Source organism: Salmo salar, chromosome ssa17 (assembly GCF_905237065.1).
Source record: "Salmo salar chromosome ssa17, Ssal_v3.1, whole genome shotgun sequence".
NCBI classification, from domain to species: Eukaryota; Metazoa; Chordata; class Actinopteri; order Salmoniformes; family Salmonidae; genus Salmo; species Salmo salar.
In genome coordinates, this window is record NC_059458.1 from 18864330 (window position 1) to 18885632 (window position 21303).

The 21303-nt window shown below is 44.7% G+C and overlaps 1 protein-coding gene across 2 annotated transcripts; it reads right to left on the reverse strand.

The window, feature by feature from the left end:
- Positions 1-5296: 5296 nt before the first annotated feature.
- On the reverse strand, positions 5297-20583 carry LOC106575376 (UDP-glucose:glycoprotein glucosyltransferase 1). Of its 2 annotated transcripts, XM_014151873.2 has the most exons (39): positions 20474-20583; positions 18403-18541; positions 18220-18299; positions 18001-18131; positions 17802-17914; positions 17433-17607; positions 17169-17344; positions 16929-17029; positions 16711-16810; positions 16554-16614; positions 16365-16456; positions 16085-16235; positions 14967-15086; positions 14786-14871; positions 14021-14156; positions 13782-13913; positions 13529-13693; positions 13342-13462; positions 11389-11487; positions 11201-11224; positions 10818-10912; positions 10495-10701; positions 10262-10393; positions 9940-10166; positions 9744-9846; positions 9565-9644; positions 9211-9400; positions 8875-9033; positions 8695-8780; positions 8477-8561; positions 8247-8335; positions 8023-8127; positions 7837-7921; positions 7516-7698; positions 7260-7420; positions 7070-7184; positions 6814-6930; positions 6565-6715; positions 5297-6448 (listed from the first exon to the last, which is right to left on the reverse strand). In XM_014151873.2, exons 1-39 carry the CDS (start codon positions 20505-20507, stop codon positions 6426-6428), a joined length of 4629 nt encoding a protein of 1542 aa, XP_014007348.1. In that variant the 5' UTR covers positions 20508-20583; the 3' UTR covers positions 5297-6425. The 2 variants fall into 2 exon arrangements, with proteins under 2 accessions (XP_014007348.1, XP_014007349.1); XM_014151874.2 differs by lacking the exon at positions 11201-11224.
- Positions 20584-21303: the final 720 nt, after the last annotated feature.

Below are 21303 nucleotides of genomic sequence, written 5' to 3' on the forward strand. Positions count from 1 at the left end.
AGAGAGTAAAAGGCAGCAGAGTAAAATACGAGCTAGAGCTCCCAGAATGAGAACACCATCACATAGTAAAACAATGCAGGAGAAGGAAGAGGAGCCCCTAGATACTGATGACTCTGATGATTGGATTGAGGGTTTCAGCCCTGGAGGAGAGAAGCCACACTACTGCTCCGACTGCAGTAAGCGCTTTAGAAAAGTGAGGGATCTTATAAGACACCAGCGAACACATACAGGAGAGAAGCCTCACCACTGCCCTGTTTGTGACAGAACTTTCGCTAGATTAGATAAACTTAAATTACACCAAGAAATACATACAGGAGTGAAGCCTCACCACTGCCCTGATTGTGAGAAAAGTTTTGCTCGATTAGATAATCTTAAATTACACCAAAAAATACATATTAAAGAGGAACATAATGTCACACAGAACCATCAAACTGAAATGAATGTAGATCGTGTGCACACACAGCAGAGAACAGCCAGCAGAGGCAGGCAGAAGAGTAAAATGCGAGCTAGTGCACCAGGGGAAAAAATGGGCCAGTCACAGCCAGGCAAAGACTCCCCTTACAAAAGTTCAGTTAGAAAGAATCAACATTCTGAAAAACTGCAACAACCCCAAACAACGCAGGAGAATGAAGAGGATCCTGAAAGTACTTCTGATAACTGGACCGAGAGTTTCAGTACTGTAGAGAAGCCATACATCTGCTCCGACTGTGGTAAGAGCTTCAGACTAGAGAATCGTCTTTTAAGACATCAGCGAACACATACAGGAGAGAAGCCTTACGACTGCCCTGACTGTGACAAAAGTTTTGCGCGATTAGATCATGTTAAGTCACACCAAAAAACACACATGAAGGAGGAACGTAATTTCCACTGCTCTGACTGTGTGAAAAGCTTTGTCCGATTGGAACAACTTGAAAAACATCAGCTAACACACAATAAAAGTTACAGCTGTTCAAAGTGTGAGGAAAGGTTTTCAGACCTGGTTGACTGGAAAGCACACTTTTTAGTACACAGAGAGATCCTCCACTGTCCTGACTGCGACAAGCAGTTCTTGTACAAGGGACTTTTTGAAAGACACAGGAGAACACATTTGAGAAAAAGAGAGAAATTTCTCTGCACAATATGTGGGAAGGAGATTCACAACTTTAAAATACACATGCGAGTACACACTGGAGAGAAACCATATCACTGCACTGAGTGTGGGAAGAGTTTTGCATATACAAAATCGTACAAAACGCATATATTAACACATACCTCTGGAGAAAGAGCAACCTATCCTTGTTTGGAATGTGGAAAGACATTTACTCGCATAGATGGCATGGCGAGACACGTGAGGAGGGTTCATACTGGAGAGAGAAATCATCAGTGCGGAGACTGTGGAAAAAGATTCTTTCGAAAAGAGTCACTGAAGAGACACAGTCTAGTTCACACTGGAGAGAAACCACACCAATGCTCTGTCTGTGGGCAACGCTTCTCCCAAGATGGCGACAGAAAACGCCACGAGAAGAGACACTACTCTGGTGTCTCAGATTTCCTCGATCTATAATGCAGCAGTGGTGTTTGGCATTGCAGGAACCCACCCAATGTGATTTCTAACCAGTTGTTCTTTCGCCTCCAGGTGGCCTGGAATTGCCACCACAGACTGTAGAAAAGACACAGACTGTTGCTGATACACAACAAGTCTGAGTATTACTGTTTTTATATCAGTATTATTTTTTTTTTAAGTCTTATTTTAAATGTGTTTTAATTTTGTTTCAACAAAAGCATAGTATATTATCAATAGCATTCATTGTTCAATTATGGGCCTTCCCCATTGGTGGTTTGCAGTCAGCTATATTGTATTAAAGATGCACAATGCAGAAATCTCTCCACCATTTTCCTGGTTTCTAAAATTCTAATAGATCGCCTAATTTCAAATTATGTGACATAACAAGCAAGTATAGTGTACAATGGTAAAATCTATACCTGTTGTGAAATATATTTTCCAGAACAAAAAATATTGTATTTTCAACTCGTGTACAAAAGTGAAAGAGGAAACCTCCGAACGGGAAGCGTAGAAATTGTGCACCTAGAACATATCTACTGCTTCTTAGACTTGATTTCGATGAGAATTACAGATCTATAACACATTTATGTGAATTTGGTCGGGTCGCCCAAGAAGTTACATATTGCAGCTTTAATGTTGATATTTTCATTATCAGGTGGGCCACAAGCTACTTTGAAATAATCCCAATGAAAGGTTCCCAACTACAACCTTCATCGAGTGTATACATTTGTCTGAAATGTGCTCTAAGCTGCAGAGGTCAAACAAAATCTCCAGCTGGCTTCCACCTATGAGGTATCAGCGACCCGGAGTTAGGACAGGACAGGGCAGGCATCTACAGATCAGATGCACCACTGAACGCTACAGACAAAGCCCAATACCTTGCCTGGCTACTCATTTACATCGATCCAGCCAACTGACGTTTCTTCTCCACGATGAGTTTGGATTTGCCTTAGATTTCTAGAATACGAACACATTCTGACCGTTCTGATTGGTCTGAGAAATCGATGGGTTGGGCCAGCGCCAGCCTCCATGATGATGTTATCAACTTTGATACTTTGCATGGTTAAGATTTGTTAGACGATCCAATCGCTGATTAATTTGTTTTGTACAATGCTCATTTTGAAGTCACACAAACGACTTCTAGGATGGCAATGCCTTCAGAAAGTATTCATACCCCTTGACTTATGCCACAGTCTGTTGTGTTACAGCCTGAATTCTAAATAGATTGTTTTCCTCACCCATCTACACACATTACCCCATAATGACAATGTGAAAACATGTTTTTTGAAATGTTAGCAAATTTATAGAAAATGAAATACAGAATTTACACCCCTTTTATATGACACTCCAAATTGAGTTCATGTGGATCCAATTTCCTTCGATCATCCTTGATGTCACTCCAACTTAATTGGAGTACCTGTGGCTTTAGAAAGAAACACACCTGTCTATATAAAGTCCCACAGTTGACCATGCATGTCAGAGCAGAAACTATACCATGAAGTCCAAGTAACTGTCCATAGATCTCAGAGAGAATTGTGATGAGGCATATATCTGGGAAAGGGTATCGTATAAAACAATTTCTAGAGGGTTGAAAGTTTCCAAGAGCACAGTGGTCTCCATCATTGGAAAATGGAAAAAATGCAGAACTACCCAGACTGCCTAGAGCTGGCCCTCCGACTAAAAACTGAGCAACCGGGTAAAAAGGACCTTGGTCAGGGAGGTGACCAAGAATCCAATGACCACTCTGAAAGAACTAGAGTTCCTTGACTGAGATTAAAAACCTGTCAGAAGGACGACGGTCTCTACAGCACTTCACCAACCTGGGATTTATGGGAGAGTGGCCAGACAGAAGCCACTCCTGAGAAAAAGGCACATGACAGCACGCCTGGAGTTTGCAGAAAAGTATGAACGACTGAAAGAATAAGGCAAAAGATTCTGTGGTATGATAAGATACTTTTTACTCTTTGGCCTGAATGCAAACCGCTATGTCTGGAGAAAGACAGGTGATGAGCTGTGCCTGGTTAACACCATCCCTACCGTGAAGCATGATAATGGCAGCATCCTGCTATGTGGATGCTTTTCAGCGGCATGGACTGGGAGACTGGTAAGGATGGCGGGAACAATGAATGGAGCCAGATACAGGCAAATCCTTGATGAGAACCTGCTTCAGTGTGCAAACGACCTTAGATTAGGGCGAAGATTTACGTTCCAACAGGACAATGACCCCAAGCATACAGCCAAAGCAACGCTGGAATGACTTCAGAACAAGAATGTGAAAGGCCTTGAGTGGCCCAGACTTGAATCCCATTGAAAATCTGTGGAAAAACTTTAAGATTGCTGTTCACTGCCACTCCCCATCTTACTTAAGAGGTTGAGAAAATCTGCAAGGAAGAATGGGAGAAAATCCAGATGTGCAAAGCTGATACAGATATACCATACACAACTCAAAGATGGAATCGCCGCCAAAGGTGCTTCCACAAAGTATTGCCTCAGGGGTGTGAATTATGTAAATTAGAGATTTAATTTTCAATACATTTTCTAAAAACATGTTATCACTTTTTTCATTATGGGGAGATGGGTGTGATTTTTCTTTTAAGTAAAAAAAAGTTATTCAGGCTGTAACACAATGTGGTCAAGTGGTATCAATACTTTATGAAGCCAATGTATGTAGCGATAGAGCAGCAGAATTTGTTTCGTCAGACAACCCAATACCGTCATTAGTTAGGCTTTTAAACATCACTAGATGGGGTAGATGTTCACATTAAGATGTTATGGTGCGTTTCTGCTTTTAATCATGTTCTTATTTGTATATTGTTGTTCCCCCTGTGTTATACAATCTGCATTGCAAACTAGAATTTAGAATAAAAGATAAGTAGGGCTTAGTTGTAATGTTGGGGAGGCTCTTTGGATGTGTTTACACAGGCAGCCCAATTCTGGGGTGCATTCAGTTATTTCAAAGGTTGCTGCGTGACGGTTTGAACTGACTGACACGTTTTCCCAAAACGGTACAAACCGTTCTTCAAACAGCCATTCAGTACAGTACTGTTTGTTTAATTAAACCACAGATTATCAGTTAGAGCGGCCACTTGAGTATCTTGTCAATCTAACAATGAAAATAATTGTCTTCAAAAGTAGAAGGTATTCGGGAGGAGGCAAGATCAGATGGGGGACCATTCTAGCCAATGAGAGGACAGATGGGGCGGCAGCGTAGCCGTGGTTAGTGTTGGACTAGTAACCGAAAGGTTGCAAGATCGAATCCCCGAGCTGACAAGGTACAAATCTGTCGTTCTGCCCCTGAACAAGGCAGTTAACCCCCTGTTCCTAGGCCGTCATTGAAGATAAGAATTTGTTCTTAACTGACTTGCCTAGTTAAATAAAGGTTACATAAATAAGCAGCCGATATAAAGTGTTTTTTTTAAAAGTTGCTGGGATGTCACGTGTCCTACTTATAGCAGTAAACTCGTAACAACCAAGGACCTAAGCATTTCAAAACTGTGTTAAGACACTCATTGACCTCCATACAAAAACTCACTTGTTGGAGAACACAGATTTTGGGCCCAGTTATCCCTCTCGCTTTGCCTCTTCCAGAATTGGGCTGCCTGTGTAAGCCCAGCCTTTTAGTAGTAAATCTGTAGTCATTATTACTCCAGCCATTAATGTATTCTTATCGATGGCACGGTATATAAGAGACCAGTCAAACAAACAGAGAAAGGAAACCAACACCTAAAAGAGGGATCGGGGTCACTAAACGACCAGTGTTGGGCTCCTTGATTTTTATTACAAAATATTGATTTCCCACAATTAACAGTACATATTTAGCCAAAACAAAGAACGGAAACAGCCAGCGGTTGGTAATGGATGACTAAGTGTTTACTCCAGAACAGACCACAGCGGAGAAACCAGGAGTTAACTACAGCAGGGGTGGCCAACCTGACCCAGGCTTTTGTTCCAGTCAGTCTGATTCAACAAGCCCATTAATCATCCTCTTCATTAGACTGACTAGATGAAATGGGTGTTGCTAGAACAAAACCCTGTACCCACAGACCTTCTGTGGATAAGATTACTGGAGTTCGGGGTGGCCATTCTAGTCATATGCCTGCTGCCTTTCAAGTCGCTGTTAAAATCAATTTGAGTGATCACGGAACTCCCAGTGCCATCTGTCGCGGTCATGTCCCCACCAGTCCTCATCCACACATCCCTTAACTCCACATCATGCTCACAAAGATGCAACGTTCTGAATGTTGCAGGTAAATTGTATTGTAGAGATACGAATCCCTATTTTACTACATGGCAGAACTAATGTCTGTTTTACATGAAATAAAATGTCACTCCAGTCCTCTTTGTGTTGTCATTAAGAGTTTGAAACGGATCGATTGGCCAAAACCATCTTTCCCTGAGTTTGACACAGGCCATGGACAACTGAAGTCTAAAGCACAGAAACGGAAGGCATAGAACAGGACAAAACTCTCATCTCATAACTTAAGCTGCTATTTATCAGTGTGATTTAACTCCTAGGCCCAAACCTATATCCACAGACAGTTGTTAAAGAAGGTGTCCTAATCAGTGCAAACACAAATGGATAAAAAATATTGGGGGGGGGGGGACTGTTGGAAATGTCAGATTTTTCACAGACCCACACACACACAAACACACCCCCCTATCATCCACTAACAGTCACCCCATATCATCCCCACCCAGCACCCCTTCCCGTATCCTCGCCACTCTCACAACAGAGAAAATACAAATAAATGGAAAATTAATGATTGAATGGTTATTGGTTTGAAGTCCCTCTGTCAATGCTGTTCCAAAGGAGAACAGCATTGTCTATTAACATGGTTCCATCTTCTGTTGCTGCTACAGCCACATCTTCCATCCACTTGTCTCACAACTCTATATGTGTATCATCTGGGAGAGAGAGAGATGGAAGGAGAGGGATTAGTCAACTATGTATGTATGTATGTATGTATGTATGTATGTATGTATGTATGTATGTATGTATGTATGTATGTATGTATGTATACCTGGCTTGTCCTGCTGTGTGGTATGGTTCTCTGCTCCTCTCTCCTGGACTCTGTTCTGCAGGCGTTTGATCTCCTGGTCGTAGTCGCTCCACTCTGCTACGATACGAACAGCTGCCTGCAACTTGGGCTCCTTGGTCTGGGGGTTGTTACACTGGAGGAAGGGTTAAACGTTTTAGCTTCAGCGTCCAAATAAACACGGAGTGGAGTGTAAAAACACAGACATGACTAGAATCTGCACACACTTCGTACCAGATCTATAGTCTTGGCCTTTTTCTTAGAGTTGTCGTCACACCAAGTCTCACACCAGAGCCACTCCTGAGGCAGAGACTTGATAGGCACCTGGTGGATCATATTATTAGGCAGATCCTGGAGAGAGAGACAGAGAATAGGAAAATATTACAAATATAAATACAGAGTTGGAGCATATTTAACTTCACAAAGGTTGTTTGGGAATATCAAATGTTCGGAAAATCTGAATGTTATACACCCATATTCACACACACACCTGGTCGAGGTTGGACAGGCTGTTGGGGTCTTGACTCAGGCCTTGGTATTGTCCTCTCAGTCTGTCTCCTGCTGCTATCTTACGGAACTTCTTCAGATCTACCACATACAGAGCACTGGAGAGACAGAGGGTTACACACACGTCAGTATGTACACGCATACATACCTTTCTACCACACACACACAGTTACCTGATGTGATATTTGCGTCCAGCGAGGTGACTGGCCCAGTAGCCGGACTTCCAGAAGCGGAAGCCGTCCATCTCTCTCCGGCTCTCACAGAACGGTGTGTAGCCATACGGCGCTCCTTCAAGGTCAAAGTCACGGAGCTCCTTCAGGTCGGTACGCACTATCTGTAGGAGGAGAGAGGAAAGAGAGTTCTTCTCAGGTTCACGCAAATCAGAGACATGGACATTAAGTGTGTGTGTACGTGTACGTGTGTGTGTACCTGATCTGCGTCCACGAATAAGAACTTGTCGACGGACAGAGGGAACAGGACATCCAGGAAGAGGATCTTGTAACCCCAGATAATCCTCTGTTTCTCAGTCTGCTGGTGTAACCACCGCGGCCACTTATACTGGACTAGTTCATACTGGAAACCATACTGCTCTGCCATGTACGGGATAAACTCCTGTGGGAATAACATTTATTCTGGAGTAAACTCAATGGAAACTCGATATTGGAAACCCTATTCATACCGCCACATTCAAAATCAACTCCTAGAGGAGAGAATAACAGATCATATTTACATTTTATACTTAATAACTACCTTAAATGCCGGGGACAGGTAGTTTTTGAGGAACCAAAACTTGACTGGTGTTTTGGTGTTCTTTAGAACAGACAACATCATGATCCTAAAAGAGAGAACAAATTGTGGGATTACAACAGACAAACATTTGGAAAAACCACACACACACACACACACACACACACACACACACACACACGTGCGTACCTGAGGAAACGTTCGTAGAGGTGTCCAGAGGCCACAGAGAAGATGTTGATGACATCATCCTTCTCCTGTTTACTCTCCTCCATCTTCACACCTCCTGTAAACCCTCTGGAGAGAGAAAGAACAAAGAGAGAGAGAATAAACACCATCAAATCCAGCAGAGATCAAATAGGTATGAAACAGTAGACAGTGATGTAAAGGGTGGAGCTGGATGATTAGCGAGATACCTGGTGAGTGACTCCCAGAAGCCCGAGTCGTTCTCCTGGGTTCCATCACTCAACAGCTCCTCACTGAACTTCTCTGGCCTCTTCTGGACCTGATCAACAACAACACACAATCAATACATTACTTAGCAATGGACTTATTGATCCATTCGAATTCAACCTAAGCTTTATTGGGACCTGACAGCAACCAACAATATGAAAGCTGTACTCTACAGCTGGGATCAGAGCAGTACCTTGACTTTGATGATCCGGCTCTTGAAGTTGTTCAGCACCACGATGAGGTCATCAGCGTCTGCTGGAGAGTCTGTTCCATCATGACTGGGAGAGAGGACGTGAGGTCAGAGAGAGAAACAAGAGGCTTTCGTTCCAGCCCAGCACTAACACGCCTGGTTCCACTAGTCATGTGCTAAAGTGAAGACGGTGTGATATGTCGAGATGTTATCTTCAGTACCTGTAGATCTTGTAGATTTCGTCAGACCGTCCTTTCCTCAGCTTCAGGATCCAGGCTCCTGGGTTAGCCTTCAACTGGAAATAACCCTGAGGACGACGACAACACAACGCCCTCGTTCAACTACAACAACGGGAGAATAGAAAGGTGTCTGACTATCAACAGAGGTTAGGGGTGACTCACCAGGTTGGCCATGACGATGGTGTCGACGATGACAGGGTCGGAGGGGGTTCCCAGGGTGAACTGGAGTCCTCTGGGGGGCTGACCTGTACTCACATCAAAACAGTGACCCTCCAGCAGCAGATGTTCCAACTCGTATTCTGCTGCTACTATACTGTCCACCTAGACAGGGAGAATAGAGAATCATTATTAAACCTTCAAAAAAAACAACAATTAAACAAATACCAAAATACTCAGTCCACAGTCACCACACTCTCCAGCTGAAGAGGTGAAGGACAACATTAGCCAAGGCAACCGTGTAATAAATAACACAATCCTAAAACAGAACAGAAAACACACCTCTTCCAGGTAGATATTGTCCAGGTCATATCTAGTGTGTATAGACTCCACCATCCAGCTCTCAGGGGTGTTGAGGTTGAGTGTGAAGAGGGGAGTTTGGGGCATGTCCAGGAACTTAGCCAGGGGACCAGGGGAGAAACTACCGTCAGTCTGGAACAACACCTCAGGCTCCAACACATACCGGTAGAAACTGGGAGAAGAGGGGAGGGTTTAGAGAAACACACAGGAAAAACCCTCAAATACTACCAGGGACTTCTAAGGGTAAGGAAACTAAGACGACAGAAACCAGGTCTCTCAGCAGTTAAAACAGGATTACCTGCATGGAGTGAAACAGTGCAGCTGGGGTCTGCTCACCTTTTGAGAGGCAGGTCTGAGAGTTTGGACTGGCAGTTCATAAACACCCGCAGGTTCACATTGACCAGCTTCTTCAACACCTGGTGGACAGAGAAACATGGAGAGACAGATGGCCGTGAGACGGAGTATTTGGAGTGAGACAGAACTCCTAAGTGACAGTTATTTGAAGCGGTACGAACCAATAGGAGCGGAGCTAGTTTCTGGGCGTCCCTGGTTACGGGGTCTATCACGGCAAACATGTCAAAGTAGACGTCTCCCTCTGTGGGCCGGATCTTTACAGCACTGTGGACCAATCATAGACCAGACAGAGGTAAACAGAAAGTATATAGGCAATGAATAAAAACATGAAGTAAAACGTTTGATTAGTTTCAGTACCTGTATCGGTCATCAGCAAAGGCATGTTCTATCCTGGCCTCTCCTTTGGGCTGAGAGGAGAGCAGAGAGTCGATCTTCATCACCAGGTCACTGGCCCTGTCCTCCTCCACCCCAAACTGCTGGACCTTGCTTTTGATTCGCTCTCCCGAGGTCTTCAAAATGATACTCTCCAATAGGAGGAAGTCATCTTGGTTAAAGACCCCCCCATCCTCTAGCGGACCAATGATCTGTCGGCAGAGAGAGAGAAACACCATTGTGACACTTCGATCACAGTAGGAAGCATGCTAGTGTGTGTGTGTGTGTGTGTGTGTTGCCCACTCACCCGTCCATTGCTGATAACTGCTCTCTGTCCTTTCCCCAGCTTGAGAACGTCTCGGCAGTAGACAGCGTGAGACAGCAGGAAGTCAAACTTAGGACCTTCAAACGCACTCTTAAACAAGGCAACGTCCATACCCTGGAGAGATGGAGAAAAATGATTGTTTTTAGAGTATAGGACAGTATAGCAAAGGGTGAGACAGAATGGTGTATAACGTGTGTGTGTGTGTGACTCTTTACCCCGACAGTGAACTGTGTGACGTCGGCCCCAGTCTCCAGTGCCTTAGCGGTCTCTTCTTTAGCCAGCTTGGCGATGTAGTTTTTAGCGTTGTTAGCTGTCTGGGTCTGCATGGCGGCCCATATCGCCCTGGCAACACGACTGTTCTCCTCGGATGGGCTGTCGCTAGGATTGTTGATCAGGCCCAATCGCACGTTGTTACTGGTTTTCTGTTGAAAGCAGATTTAGGAGAATCTGTCAGATGGTAGGTTCTTCTGTGTGTGGATTTTTTGGGTCGTGTTATAGTGACATCATGTGTGCTCGTATCAGTGTGACATCATCATACCATGTGTCTGATGGCATCGTATAGTAGCTGGCGTCCGGAAGGTTGGTCAAAATCTCCCACAACCCAGAACGTGACTGGACGGATGTAGCCATCATCTAGAGGAGAGGAGGGAGTTGAAGAGGAGGAGAGGAGAGTAAAGAGTCACAGACCTCCTTAATCCCGAAATGTATGCGGTTTGATGTTGCAGTGCCATCTCAATTCTTAGTCTTTGAGCAAGACAGTTGGCAGAAACAAACACAAACACATCCAAGCATGTCATCTCATAGAGATGCAAGATGGTGTGATAATGTTGATGAGGAGTGAGATAAGGTGAATTCACAGAACTATGGCTCGTAATACTGTCTGTTGAAAGAGAGGAGGAGCAGAAAACGAAATAGGGTTACCATGGTGGTCCTTGGGGGCCATCCCTGACGAACAAACACAAACATACAGAGGAGAAAGAACAGAATAGATAGACAACAGATTTAGGGCTGAAACGTTTAGCTCAATAAGATGAAGCTCTGCATGTGTAGCTGTGTGTGTATATATATATATATATATATATATATATATATATATATCTCTCTCTTACCCTTCTTGGTCATGTAGTTCATGCTGTTAGCCACAGTAGTGCTCTTCTCTCTGCTGTCCAGGAACAGAAAGCGAGCGTACTCGTCTATGAAATGGTTATCTGTCAGGAAAGAGAGAGGTGGTTAAGATGGTTCCATCTGTGTGTGTGTGTGTAACTCACTAGTATTAGATAGGTCCAGGTATGTCCTGGCAGTCGACAGGATTCTGTGTGTGTGTGTGTGTGTGTGTGTGTGTGTAACTCACTAGTATTAGACAGGTCCAGGTACGTCCTGGCAGTCGACAGGATTCTGTGTGTGTGTGTGTAACTCACTAGTATTAGACAGGTCCAGGTACGTCCTGGCAGTCGACAGGATTCTGTGTGTGTGTGTGTGTGTGTAACTCACTAGTATTAGACAGGTCCAGGTACGTCCTGGCAGTCGACAGGATTCTGTGTGTGTGTGTGTGTGTAACTCACTAGTATTAGATAGGTCCAGGTACGTCCTGGCAGTCGACAGGATTCTGTGTGTGTGTGTGTGTGTGTGTGTGTGTAACTCACTAGTATTAGACAGGTCCAGGTACGTCCTGGCAGTCGACAGGATTCTGTGTGTGTGTGTGTGTGTGTAACTCACTAGTATTAGACAGGTCCAGGTACGTCCTGGCAGTCGACAGGATTCTGTGTGTGTGTGTGTGTGTAACTCACTAGTATTAGATAGGTCCAGGTACGTCCTGGCAGTCGACAGGATTCTGTGTGTGTGTGTGTGTGTGTGTGTGTGTGTGTGTAACTCACTAGTATTAGACAGGTCCAGGTACGTCCTGGCAGTCGACAGGATTCTGTGTGTGTGTGTGTGTGTGTGTGTGTGTGTGTGTGTGTGTGTAACTCACTAGTATTAGACAGGTCCAGGTACGTCCTGGCAGTCGACAGGATTCTGTGTGTGTGTGTGTGTGTGTGTGTGTAACTCACTAGTATTAGACAGGTCCAGGTACGTCCTGGCAGTCGACAGGATTCTGTGTGTGTGTGTGTGTGTGTGTGTGTAACTCACTAGTATTAGACAGGTCCAGGTACGTCCTGGCAGTCGACAGGATTCTGTGTGTGTGTGTGTGTGTGTGTGTGTAACTCACTAGTATTAGACAGGTCCAGGTACGTCCTGGCAGTCGACAGGATTCTGTGTGTGTGTGTGTGTGTGTGTGTGTGTGTGTGTGTGTGTGTAACTCACTAGTATTAGACAGGTCCAGGTACGTCCTGGCAGTCGACAGGATTCTGTGTGTGTGTGTGTGTGTAACTCACTAGTATTAGACAGGTCCAGGTACGTCCTGGCAGTCGACAGGATTGTGTGTGTGTGTGTGTGTGTGTGTGTGTGTGTGTGTAACTCACTAGTATTAGACAGGTCCAGGTACGTCCTGGCAGTCGACAGGATTCTGTGTGTGTGTGTGTGTAACTCACTAGTATTAGACAGGTCCAGGTACGTCCTGGCAGTCGACAGGATTCTGTGTGTGTGTGTGTAACTCACTAGTATTAGACAGGTCCAGGTACGTCCTGGCAGTCGACAGGATTGTGTGTGTGTGTGTGTGTGTGTGTGTGTGTGTGTGTGTGTGTGTGTGTGTGTGTGTGTGTGTGTGTGTGTGTGTAAAACTCACTAGTATTAGACAGGTCCAGGTACGTCCTGGCAGTCGACAGGATTCTGTGTGTGTGTGTGTGTGTGTGTGTGTGTGTGTGTGTGTAACTCACTAGTATTAGACAGGTCCAGGTACGTCCTGGCAGTCGACAGGATTCTGTGTGTGTGTGTGTGTGTGTGTAACTCACTAGTATTAGACAGGTCCAGGTACGTCCTGGCAGTCGACAGGATTCTGTGTGTGTGTGTGTGTGTGTGTGTGTGTGTGTGTGTGTGTGTGTGTGTGTAAAACTCACTAGTATTAGATAGGTCCAGGTACGTCCTGGCAGTCGACAGGATTCTGTGTGTGTGTGTGTGTAACTCACTAGTATTAGACAGGTCCAGGTACGTCCTGGCAGTCGACAGGATTCGGGGGTTGATACGAGGGACAACGTTGGGTTGGGTCATGATGAAATCCACCACATCTTGATCCGTGGCCAGCTCACCCTAGGATGACACAACAAGAGAAGGTCAGTGTGTGTGTGTGTGTGTGTGTGTGTGTGTGTAACTCACCATGTAGACAGCCCGTTGGTAGAAGCTGGTAGTCTCCAGTATTTTGTGCATGGTGACAGTTTCTAGCTCCTCTGGGTCTAGCTGTTCTCGCTGGTACGGCATTCCGTTGTACATCACCACTGGCAACGGACCTACACCCGTCTGCAAGTAGTAACCACGTCCTTCCTGGAGGCGGAGATAGATCGGGAGACGGCACATGAAAATCATACCGTTCTGTCAAGAAACATAACGGTACATAAAAGCAGAACCATACCTTTCTGTTGTCGTCGTATGTGGAGTCTGGTCCAAGAATGCTGCCGACCTCCACGTAGGGAAACTTCTTCTCCAACACCTTGACTACATCACCTACACTTAGCTTACCACCGCTAGGCACACGGTTAAACATCTAGAGGGGGAGAGAGCAGATTCAAATATAGCATTTTCCCATCTGATTGGTCAGGCTGATGTTCCAGATTACTGGGATTGGTCAAAAGACTGATCAATTATTCTCACCGAGATGATGGTGTCGAAGGCGGCGGGAGCGTCCAGCTCTTCTGTGATGTAGTTAAAGGCTCGGAGCAGAGCCACACCGGCATCCTCCATCCCATCGATCTCATCAACATCAGACACCACAAACACCAGCCCAATCCTACAACACACACAGCAGGGTTATTAGGGATGGGAATTGCCAGGGACCTCACGATACTATCACGATACTTAGGTGCCGATACGATATGTATTGCGATTCGATACTGTGATTTTATTGCGATTCGATGTTCCAGACATATTGCTCACCATATGTCTGCTGCAGAGGGACAAGAGACAGAGCCATGAGAAAACAAAATAAAAGTCATGGAAATAAAAGTGCTGAAAACAAATTGGCTCCCAATTTAAAAAGACTGAGAACGAGCTATGAAGGAAAAATACAGGAGTTATAATATTGTGATATTGTCAAAAAGATGCAATACATCATCAAAAATAATACTGGATCGATTCCCCCCCAGTTACTCACATCCACATAGACTATACAGTAGAATTGGAACCAACATGGCCTTCGGGGGCGGCAGGTGGCCTAGTGTTGGGCCAGTAACCGAAAGGTTGCTAGATCGAATCCCCGAGCTGACAAGGTAAAAATCTGTCGTTCTGCCCCTGAACAAGGCAGTTAGCCCACTGTTCCTAGGCCGTCATTGAAGATAAGAATTTGTTCTTAACTGTCTTGCCTAGTTAAATAAAAGGTTAAATGAAAAATAATAATTCACTAGAAACACACACCCCTACCTGAGTGGGATGTTATTGCTGTAGAACATCTCAGCAACACTCAACAGCTCAGCAGAACTCTCATGGGTCGGGTCCAGAATCACCACCTAAAACACAAGACATCATTGCTTTTTGCTGTCAGTTCCAAAAACGTACGCGATACGTTTGGTGTCGCTGTCTGACACACGTCTCATGTACTCACGAGGTTGTGAAAGTTTTTCCGGATCTGTCGTACGACTCCGGGGAAGGTTGGCCTGAGGAGCTCCTGGACGCTGTAGGGCCATGAGCCGTACCTGCTGTCTGTCTCCAGATTATTAATCCACTGAGGAGAGAGAGATTAGATTACCATCAACATTATCAATGCAAAAAAAAGAGTTGGGTTATATACCGTTTTTAACAGCTTGATTTAGCACCACAACATAAGTGGACCATATTTCCAGAAACTAAAATGGCAGGTTGCTGTTGTTTTATACTGAACAAAAATATAAAAACGCAACATGCAACAATTTCAACGATTTTACTGAGTTACAGTTCATATAAGGAAATCAGTCAAATGAAATTAATTCATTAGGCTTTAATCTATGGATTTCACATGACTGGGCAGGAGACCAGCCATGGGTGGGCATAGGCCCACCCACTTGGCAGCCTGGCCCAGCCAATCAGAATGAGTTTTTCCCCACAAAAGGGCTTTTTTTACAGACAGAAATACTTGTCAGTTTCACCAGCTGTCTGAGTGGCTGATCTCAGACGATCACGCAGGTGAAGAAGGCGGATGTGGAGGTCCTGGGCTGGCGTGGTTACACCTGGTCTGCGGTTGTGAGGCAGGTTGGACGTACTGCCAAACTCTCTAAAACAACGTTGGAGGCAGCGTATGGTAGAGAAGCTAACATTCCATTTTCTGGCAGCAGCTCTGGTGGACATTCCTGCAGTCAGCTTGCCAATTGCAGGCTCCCTCAAAACTTGAGACATCTGTGGCATTGTGTTGTGATAAAACTGCACATTTTAGAATGGCCCATTGTCTCCAGCACAAGGTGCACCTGTGTAATGAGCATGCTGTTTAATCAGCTTCTTGACATGCCACACCTATCAGGTGGATGGATTATCTTGGCAAAGGAAAAATGCTCACTAACAGGGATGTAAACACATTTGTGCACAACATTTGAGAGAAATAAACTTTGTGGGTATGAAACATTTCTGGGATCTTTTGTTTCAGCTCATGAAACCAACACATTACATGTTGCGTTTATATTTTTGTTCAGGATATATACGGATGACATAGTTGGATGGTTAGGGTTAAATAAAGGGGTAGGTGTGTCTTACGTTGATAGCAGGATTGCGGATGTCCACAGCGTAGTCCGAGTCAGAAGGCTGTACGTTGAGTTTGAGGATGTCGTGGATGAAGGGAGTCTCGATAAGGAGAGAACGCAGGCCTTCCATCACCCTGGCCTCACTACGGAGAACCTCAAACACACTGGAAACACACACACAGTCAATGTGTGTACCTGAAGTTGTGTGTGTGTGTACCTGAAGTTGTGTGTGTGTGTGTGTGTGTGTGTGTGTGTGTGTGTGTGTGTGTGTGTGTGTGTGTGTGTGTGTGTACCTGAAGATATCCTGTGTGTCCAGGTCTATGTGTAGTCCGTTGATGAAGAGAGCAGAGTCTCCAGGCTGCAATCCCAGAGTTCCCTTAAATAACTGGAGAGAGAGAGAAGAAGAGCGGTACAGTCATTACATGTTAATGGGTAGTAGAGTTGAGACGAGGAAGGAGAGCTATGGATGACTGAGCTCTTACCTTCTGGTTCTCTTCCATCTCTTTACGTATCTCAGAGCTGACCACTGTTTGAGTGATGGACCTGAGGAGGGGAGAGAGACCACCAGAATCACACACTACACAGAGATCTCAAAAAATATGTTTGTGTTCGTGTGGGTGTGTGTGTGTGTGTGTGTACCTAGCCTTGGTAGGGAAGTTCTGACTGAGGTCTCTCATGACATTCAGGGCATCTGAAGACGGAGCAGCCAGGATCCGAGCTGCAGTCTGGAAACTCAGATCTGACACATGAAGAGAAAAAATATATATATAGTGGGGGAAAAAAGGAGATGATTACTGTAGCTACAGTTGTCTTGATGCAGGAGAAGAGAGTCAAAGAAAAAATAAAATCCCGCCCACCTTGCATCTGCCAGACTTTAAGGGGAGCCATCTCATTGGTGCTCTCCACCAGGTGTTTCCTTAGCTCCTTCAGCTGCTCCTTCAACTCAGGGTACAGAGTCCTGGAGAGAGGGAGAGGAGAGGTACGGAGAGGAAAGTGAGAGGGAAGAAGAGAGGGAAAGATGACATGTTTCTCCACCCATAACGCTCCAAAGCAGAGCGGGTTTGTGGAATAGCATTTCAATTTGGTAGGCTGGTTACTTCAGTTTTCCAAAGAGGAATCCCTGGACCTCATCCACTGGGTCATTCTCCCCCATCAGCGTAGCATTCACTTCCGCTCCCTGGACCTGTGTATCGTCCTTAGCCTTGTATTCCTGGTTCTTGATGGCCAGCTCCACTCCATAACCAGACAAATACACTCTACGACTGCTGGGAGACTGGCAACGAGAGAAAGAGGAAAAGATGAACATGAAATGCTGTCGTAATTATGTTTCCCTCATGTGTATTCCGGTGTGTTTTTCTTACAGCCAGGTAGTGACGAAGCACATAGGTGGCCAATCCCTTGTTGGCTTTGGACAGCATCAGCTGATGGAACATTGTGAATTCCGAACTTCCAATCTCGGCATACAGGATAACAACCGGAATGTCGGGATTTGATCCCGGGAACCTGTGATCGCTTTTGAATAGGTAGGGCTTGGGCCTGGGACAAAGAGGGATGATGTAAGGACTATTTAATTCGTTATTATCACTTCAACAGAGGTCTTTATCAATAAAAGTGGATATTCCCAGTTTGTCTGTGGGTGTCTCCCAGTGTGTTTGAGTGTCCCAGTGTGTTTGAGAGTCCCAGTGTGTTTGAGAGTCCCAGTGTGTTTGAGAGTCCCAGTGTGTTTGTACCGTTCTGCTGCGGTCTCCATCAGTGCAGCCAGTTTCTCCGTGTCACATGACTTCTCTCCGTGGACATTGAAGAAGGCTGAGCAGCCAGAGGGAGGGGGCTCGTTGGACGCTATCTACAGGAGAGAGAGGCGAGAAACAGTGATTACACACACATAGAGAGGGAGAGGGTAGTCATCTAGTAGTATTGTAGTAATATTACTTGTTGGAAGGAGTGTACAGTAGCAGAGTAGGCCCTGAGAGAGAGGGCGAACTTGAGCATGTTGAGTTGGACTGTGCTGAGCAGAGTACTGGCTCTCTTCACGATCAGGTCGTAGTACGCTCGGTCTGTATCTGTAACAGAACAACACTTTAATATATCTTCCAGAGACCAAGTGCTACATAAATCAACATTATAAGTTAAATAAAACATTAAGGCTACCATCATGTTCCCCTTTTATGTTCTGATTAGCTTCGACGAAATCCCAGAACTTCTCCTGACTCTCTTCTGCCAGGAACTCACTGAGAAAAAGAGGGAGTGGGGGGCGGGGTATGAAGAGAAAGAGGGGGTGAAGAGAAAGAAAGGATGTGTTTTGTCTTGTGTATGTGTTGAGCATATTGTTACCTGGCCTCCAGCAGCAGAGGGGTAGAGGCCCACTTGGTGGTGAGACTGGTGGTGACACCCTTGGAGTCAGCTCCTCCAGATAACACTGGTAGCAGGGACAGGGACAGGAGCAGGGCACAGTGCTGCCACATCCTGGGGCCTGGAGAGGAGCGGGAGAGTTTAGTTTGGGGAGAGGAGGAAAGGAGAGAAGGATGAGGGAGAGTAGTAGGAGGAAAGAGAATGGAGATCTGTATTGTATCAGTGCTGAGACTGAAAGACTGGCAACCATGCAAGTAATGCTGTTGCCTTCCCTGTTTTATGTGTTTGAGATCGTATAGCTGTATATGTTCTATTATAAACTGGGTGGTTCAAGCCCTGAATGCTGATTGGTTGACATGCTGACCAGACCGGACACGTCCCGTGCGTCACAAAATAAATGTAGAAATCCATGTTATTCAATTATTTCGCGTGCCAACGAGCGTCTGCATGCCAAGGGCTAAAATAGAACTCCTTTCTATTTCTGACGCAGATCGCGCTGCAAGTCCTACCTCTCCCATCTCCTCATTGGTTTATAGATGCAGGTACCCACGTGCCATCTCCTCATTGGTTATACCCAGGTGGGTGATTGAAAGACTAACTGTTTTGCCGGTTGTCATGGTAATACTATGAAAGTGTAGATGCGATCACCATATAAGTTCAAAGATTAAAAAGCCTGGAAGGAGGAGAGATGACTAGAAATGATTTGGTTGGCCATTTTATGTGTGGATTAATTGTCAGAGTAGAGGACCTTGTTCATTTCAGGTAAAATAACAACTCAATGTTTATATCCCTGGACAAATTTGCTAGCAACAGCAAGCTAGCTAAATTGGACAAATTAGCTAGCAAGTGCAAGCTAACTAGCTAAATTGCCATACATGTTTAATGCTTTTCGACCTGTCCCCCAAATTAATGTCATTGGTTCAGAGTTTGTTTTGATATTTTAACCTGCGTGTCGTGATCGCGTTTGGTGTAGGGTCAAAATAAATGTATGCATGATAGCGCACGCGCGCAGCCGGTTTGGGTTCCGTGTGACAGTCGTGGTATATTTAAGCAATAACCTGAGGAGGTGTGGTATATGACCATATATCACTAAACCCCGAGGTGCCTTATTGCTATTATAAAACGGGTTACCAACATAATTAGAGCAGTAAAGATAAATGTTTTGTTATACCCGTGGTATACGGTCTGATATACCATGGCTGTCAGCATTCAGGGATCGAACCACCCAGTTTATAATTTGTTCTTGAAAGCTGATTGGCTGACAGTTGTGGTATATTTAAGCAATAAGGCACGAGGGGGTGTGGCATATGGTCAATATACCACAGCTAAGGGCTGTTCTTATGCATGACACAGTCCTTAGCCGTGCTATATTGGCCATATATCACAAACCCTGAAGGGCCTTATTGGTATTATAAACTGGTTATCAACGTAATTAGAGCAGTAAAGATAAATGTTGTCATACCCATGGTATACGGTCTGATATACCATGGCTGTCAGCATTCAGGGCTCGAACCACCCAGTTTATAATGGCCATATAACACACCTTATTGCCTTATTGCTTAATTCTAATCAGCCCAAAATTAGCTGTGCAGTTAGTACACCTGTCGTGATTGTAAACACTGCGCCACTAATTCTAACCAATTAGAGCGCTCAGCGTGGCTGTTCCAGGGAGAAATATCCAATGAGCATCTTGATAGGACTTCCGGATTGTTTCAATAAAATCCGATATGGTCAGCTAGCTGGCAACTTAAAACCGAAGGGTTAGCTATACTTTAGCTATTTAAATTACGTGTCAGAAGTTGACACCCTACGTGTTGGTCTTGCTCTGTGTGATGTTTAAGTTAACTTGCTGACGCTTGCTAGCTATTCGTTAGAATAACTGCGGACTTCATTGGTTATCTTGCTAGCACACATGATAACCTAGCTAGTTAGTTAGCGTCAGAATACGTGCAAACTTACAAACCATTTGTGGTGCAACCTCTGACAAATAGTAACTAGTTGGGACACCTTACAGAATATTTTGCAAACATTAAATGAATGTAAATGTACATACCGAAACCGGCTTGGTAACTTCCCGCATCTGCCATGATCAGAGGGGAGGAGTGGGTAGGGTCCTGGCAACTTCATTGTAGGTAGACTGCTGTTTTTGCCTGTTAAAAATCGAAGAAAAAGTATTGTCTGTAAGTTTACGTTTCATTTTATTGGATATATGACTACCTCTTGTTGTATGTAATGGAATTATGTTTTATCACTTAAATTAATCAAAGCAGTACAAAATAAAATATTTGCAACATTTACCCACTGCTTCAAGTTGGCAACTTAGGCGCCATGTTGGCTCAAAGGGGCCAAGATTTCGTTAGTTTCATCAGCTTATAGAGGTTTTTAATGCATTTTGTGGCACTGCAATACTGCTGAATGTTTTTTTTTCTTCTTTTTTTCACACCTTTATTTAACCAGGTAGGCAAGTTGAGAACAAGTTCTCATTTACAATTGCGACCTGGCCAAGATAAAGCAAGCAGTTTGACACATACAACAACAGAGAGTTACACATGGAGTAAAACAAACAGAGTCAATAATGTAGTAGAAAAATAAGTCTATATACAAAGTGAGCAAATGAGGTGAGATAAGGGAGGTAAAGGCAAAAAAGGCCATGGTGGCGAAGTAAATACAATATAGCAAGTAAAACACTGGAATGGTAGATTTGCAGTGGAAGAAAATGGTGTCGTCTGCGTAGAGGTGGATCAGAGACTCACCAGCAGCAAGAGCGACATCATTGATGTATACAGAGAAAGGAGTCGGCCCAAGAATTGAACCCTGTGGCACCCCCATAGAGACTGCCAGAGGCCCGGACAACAGGCCCTCCGATTTGACACACTGAACTCT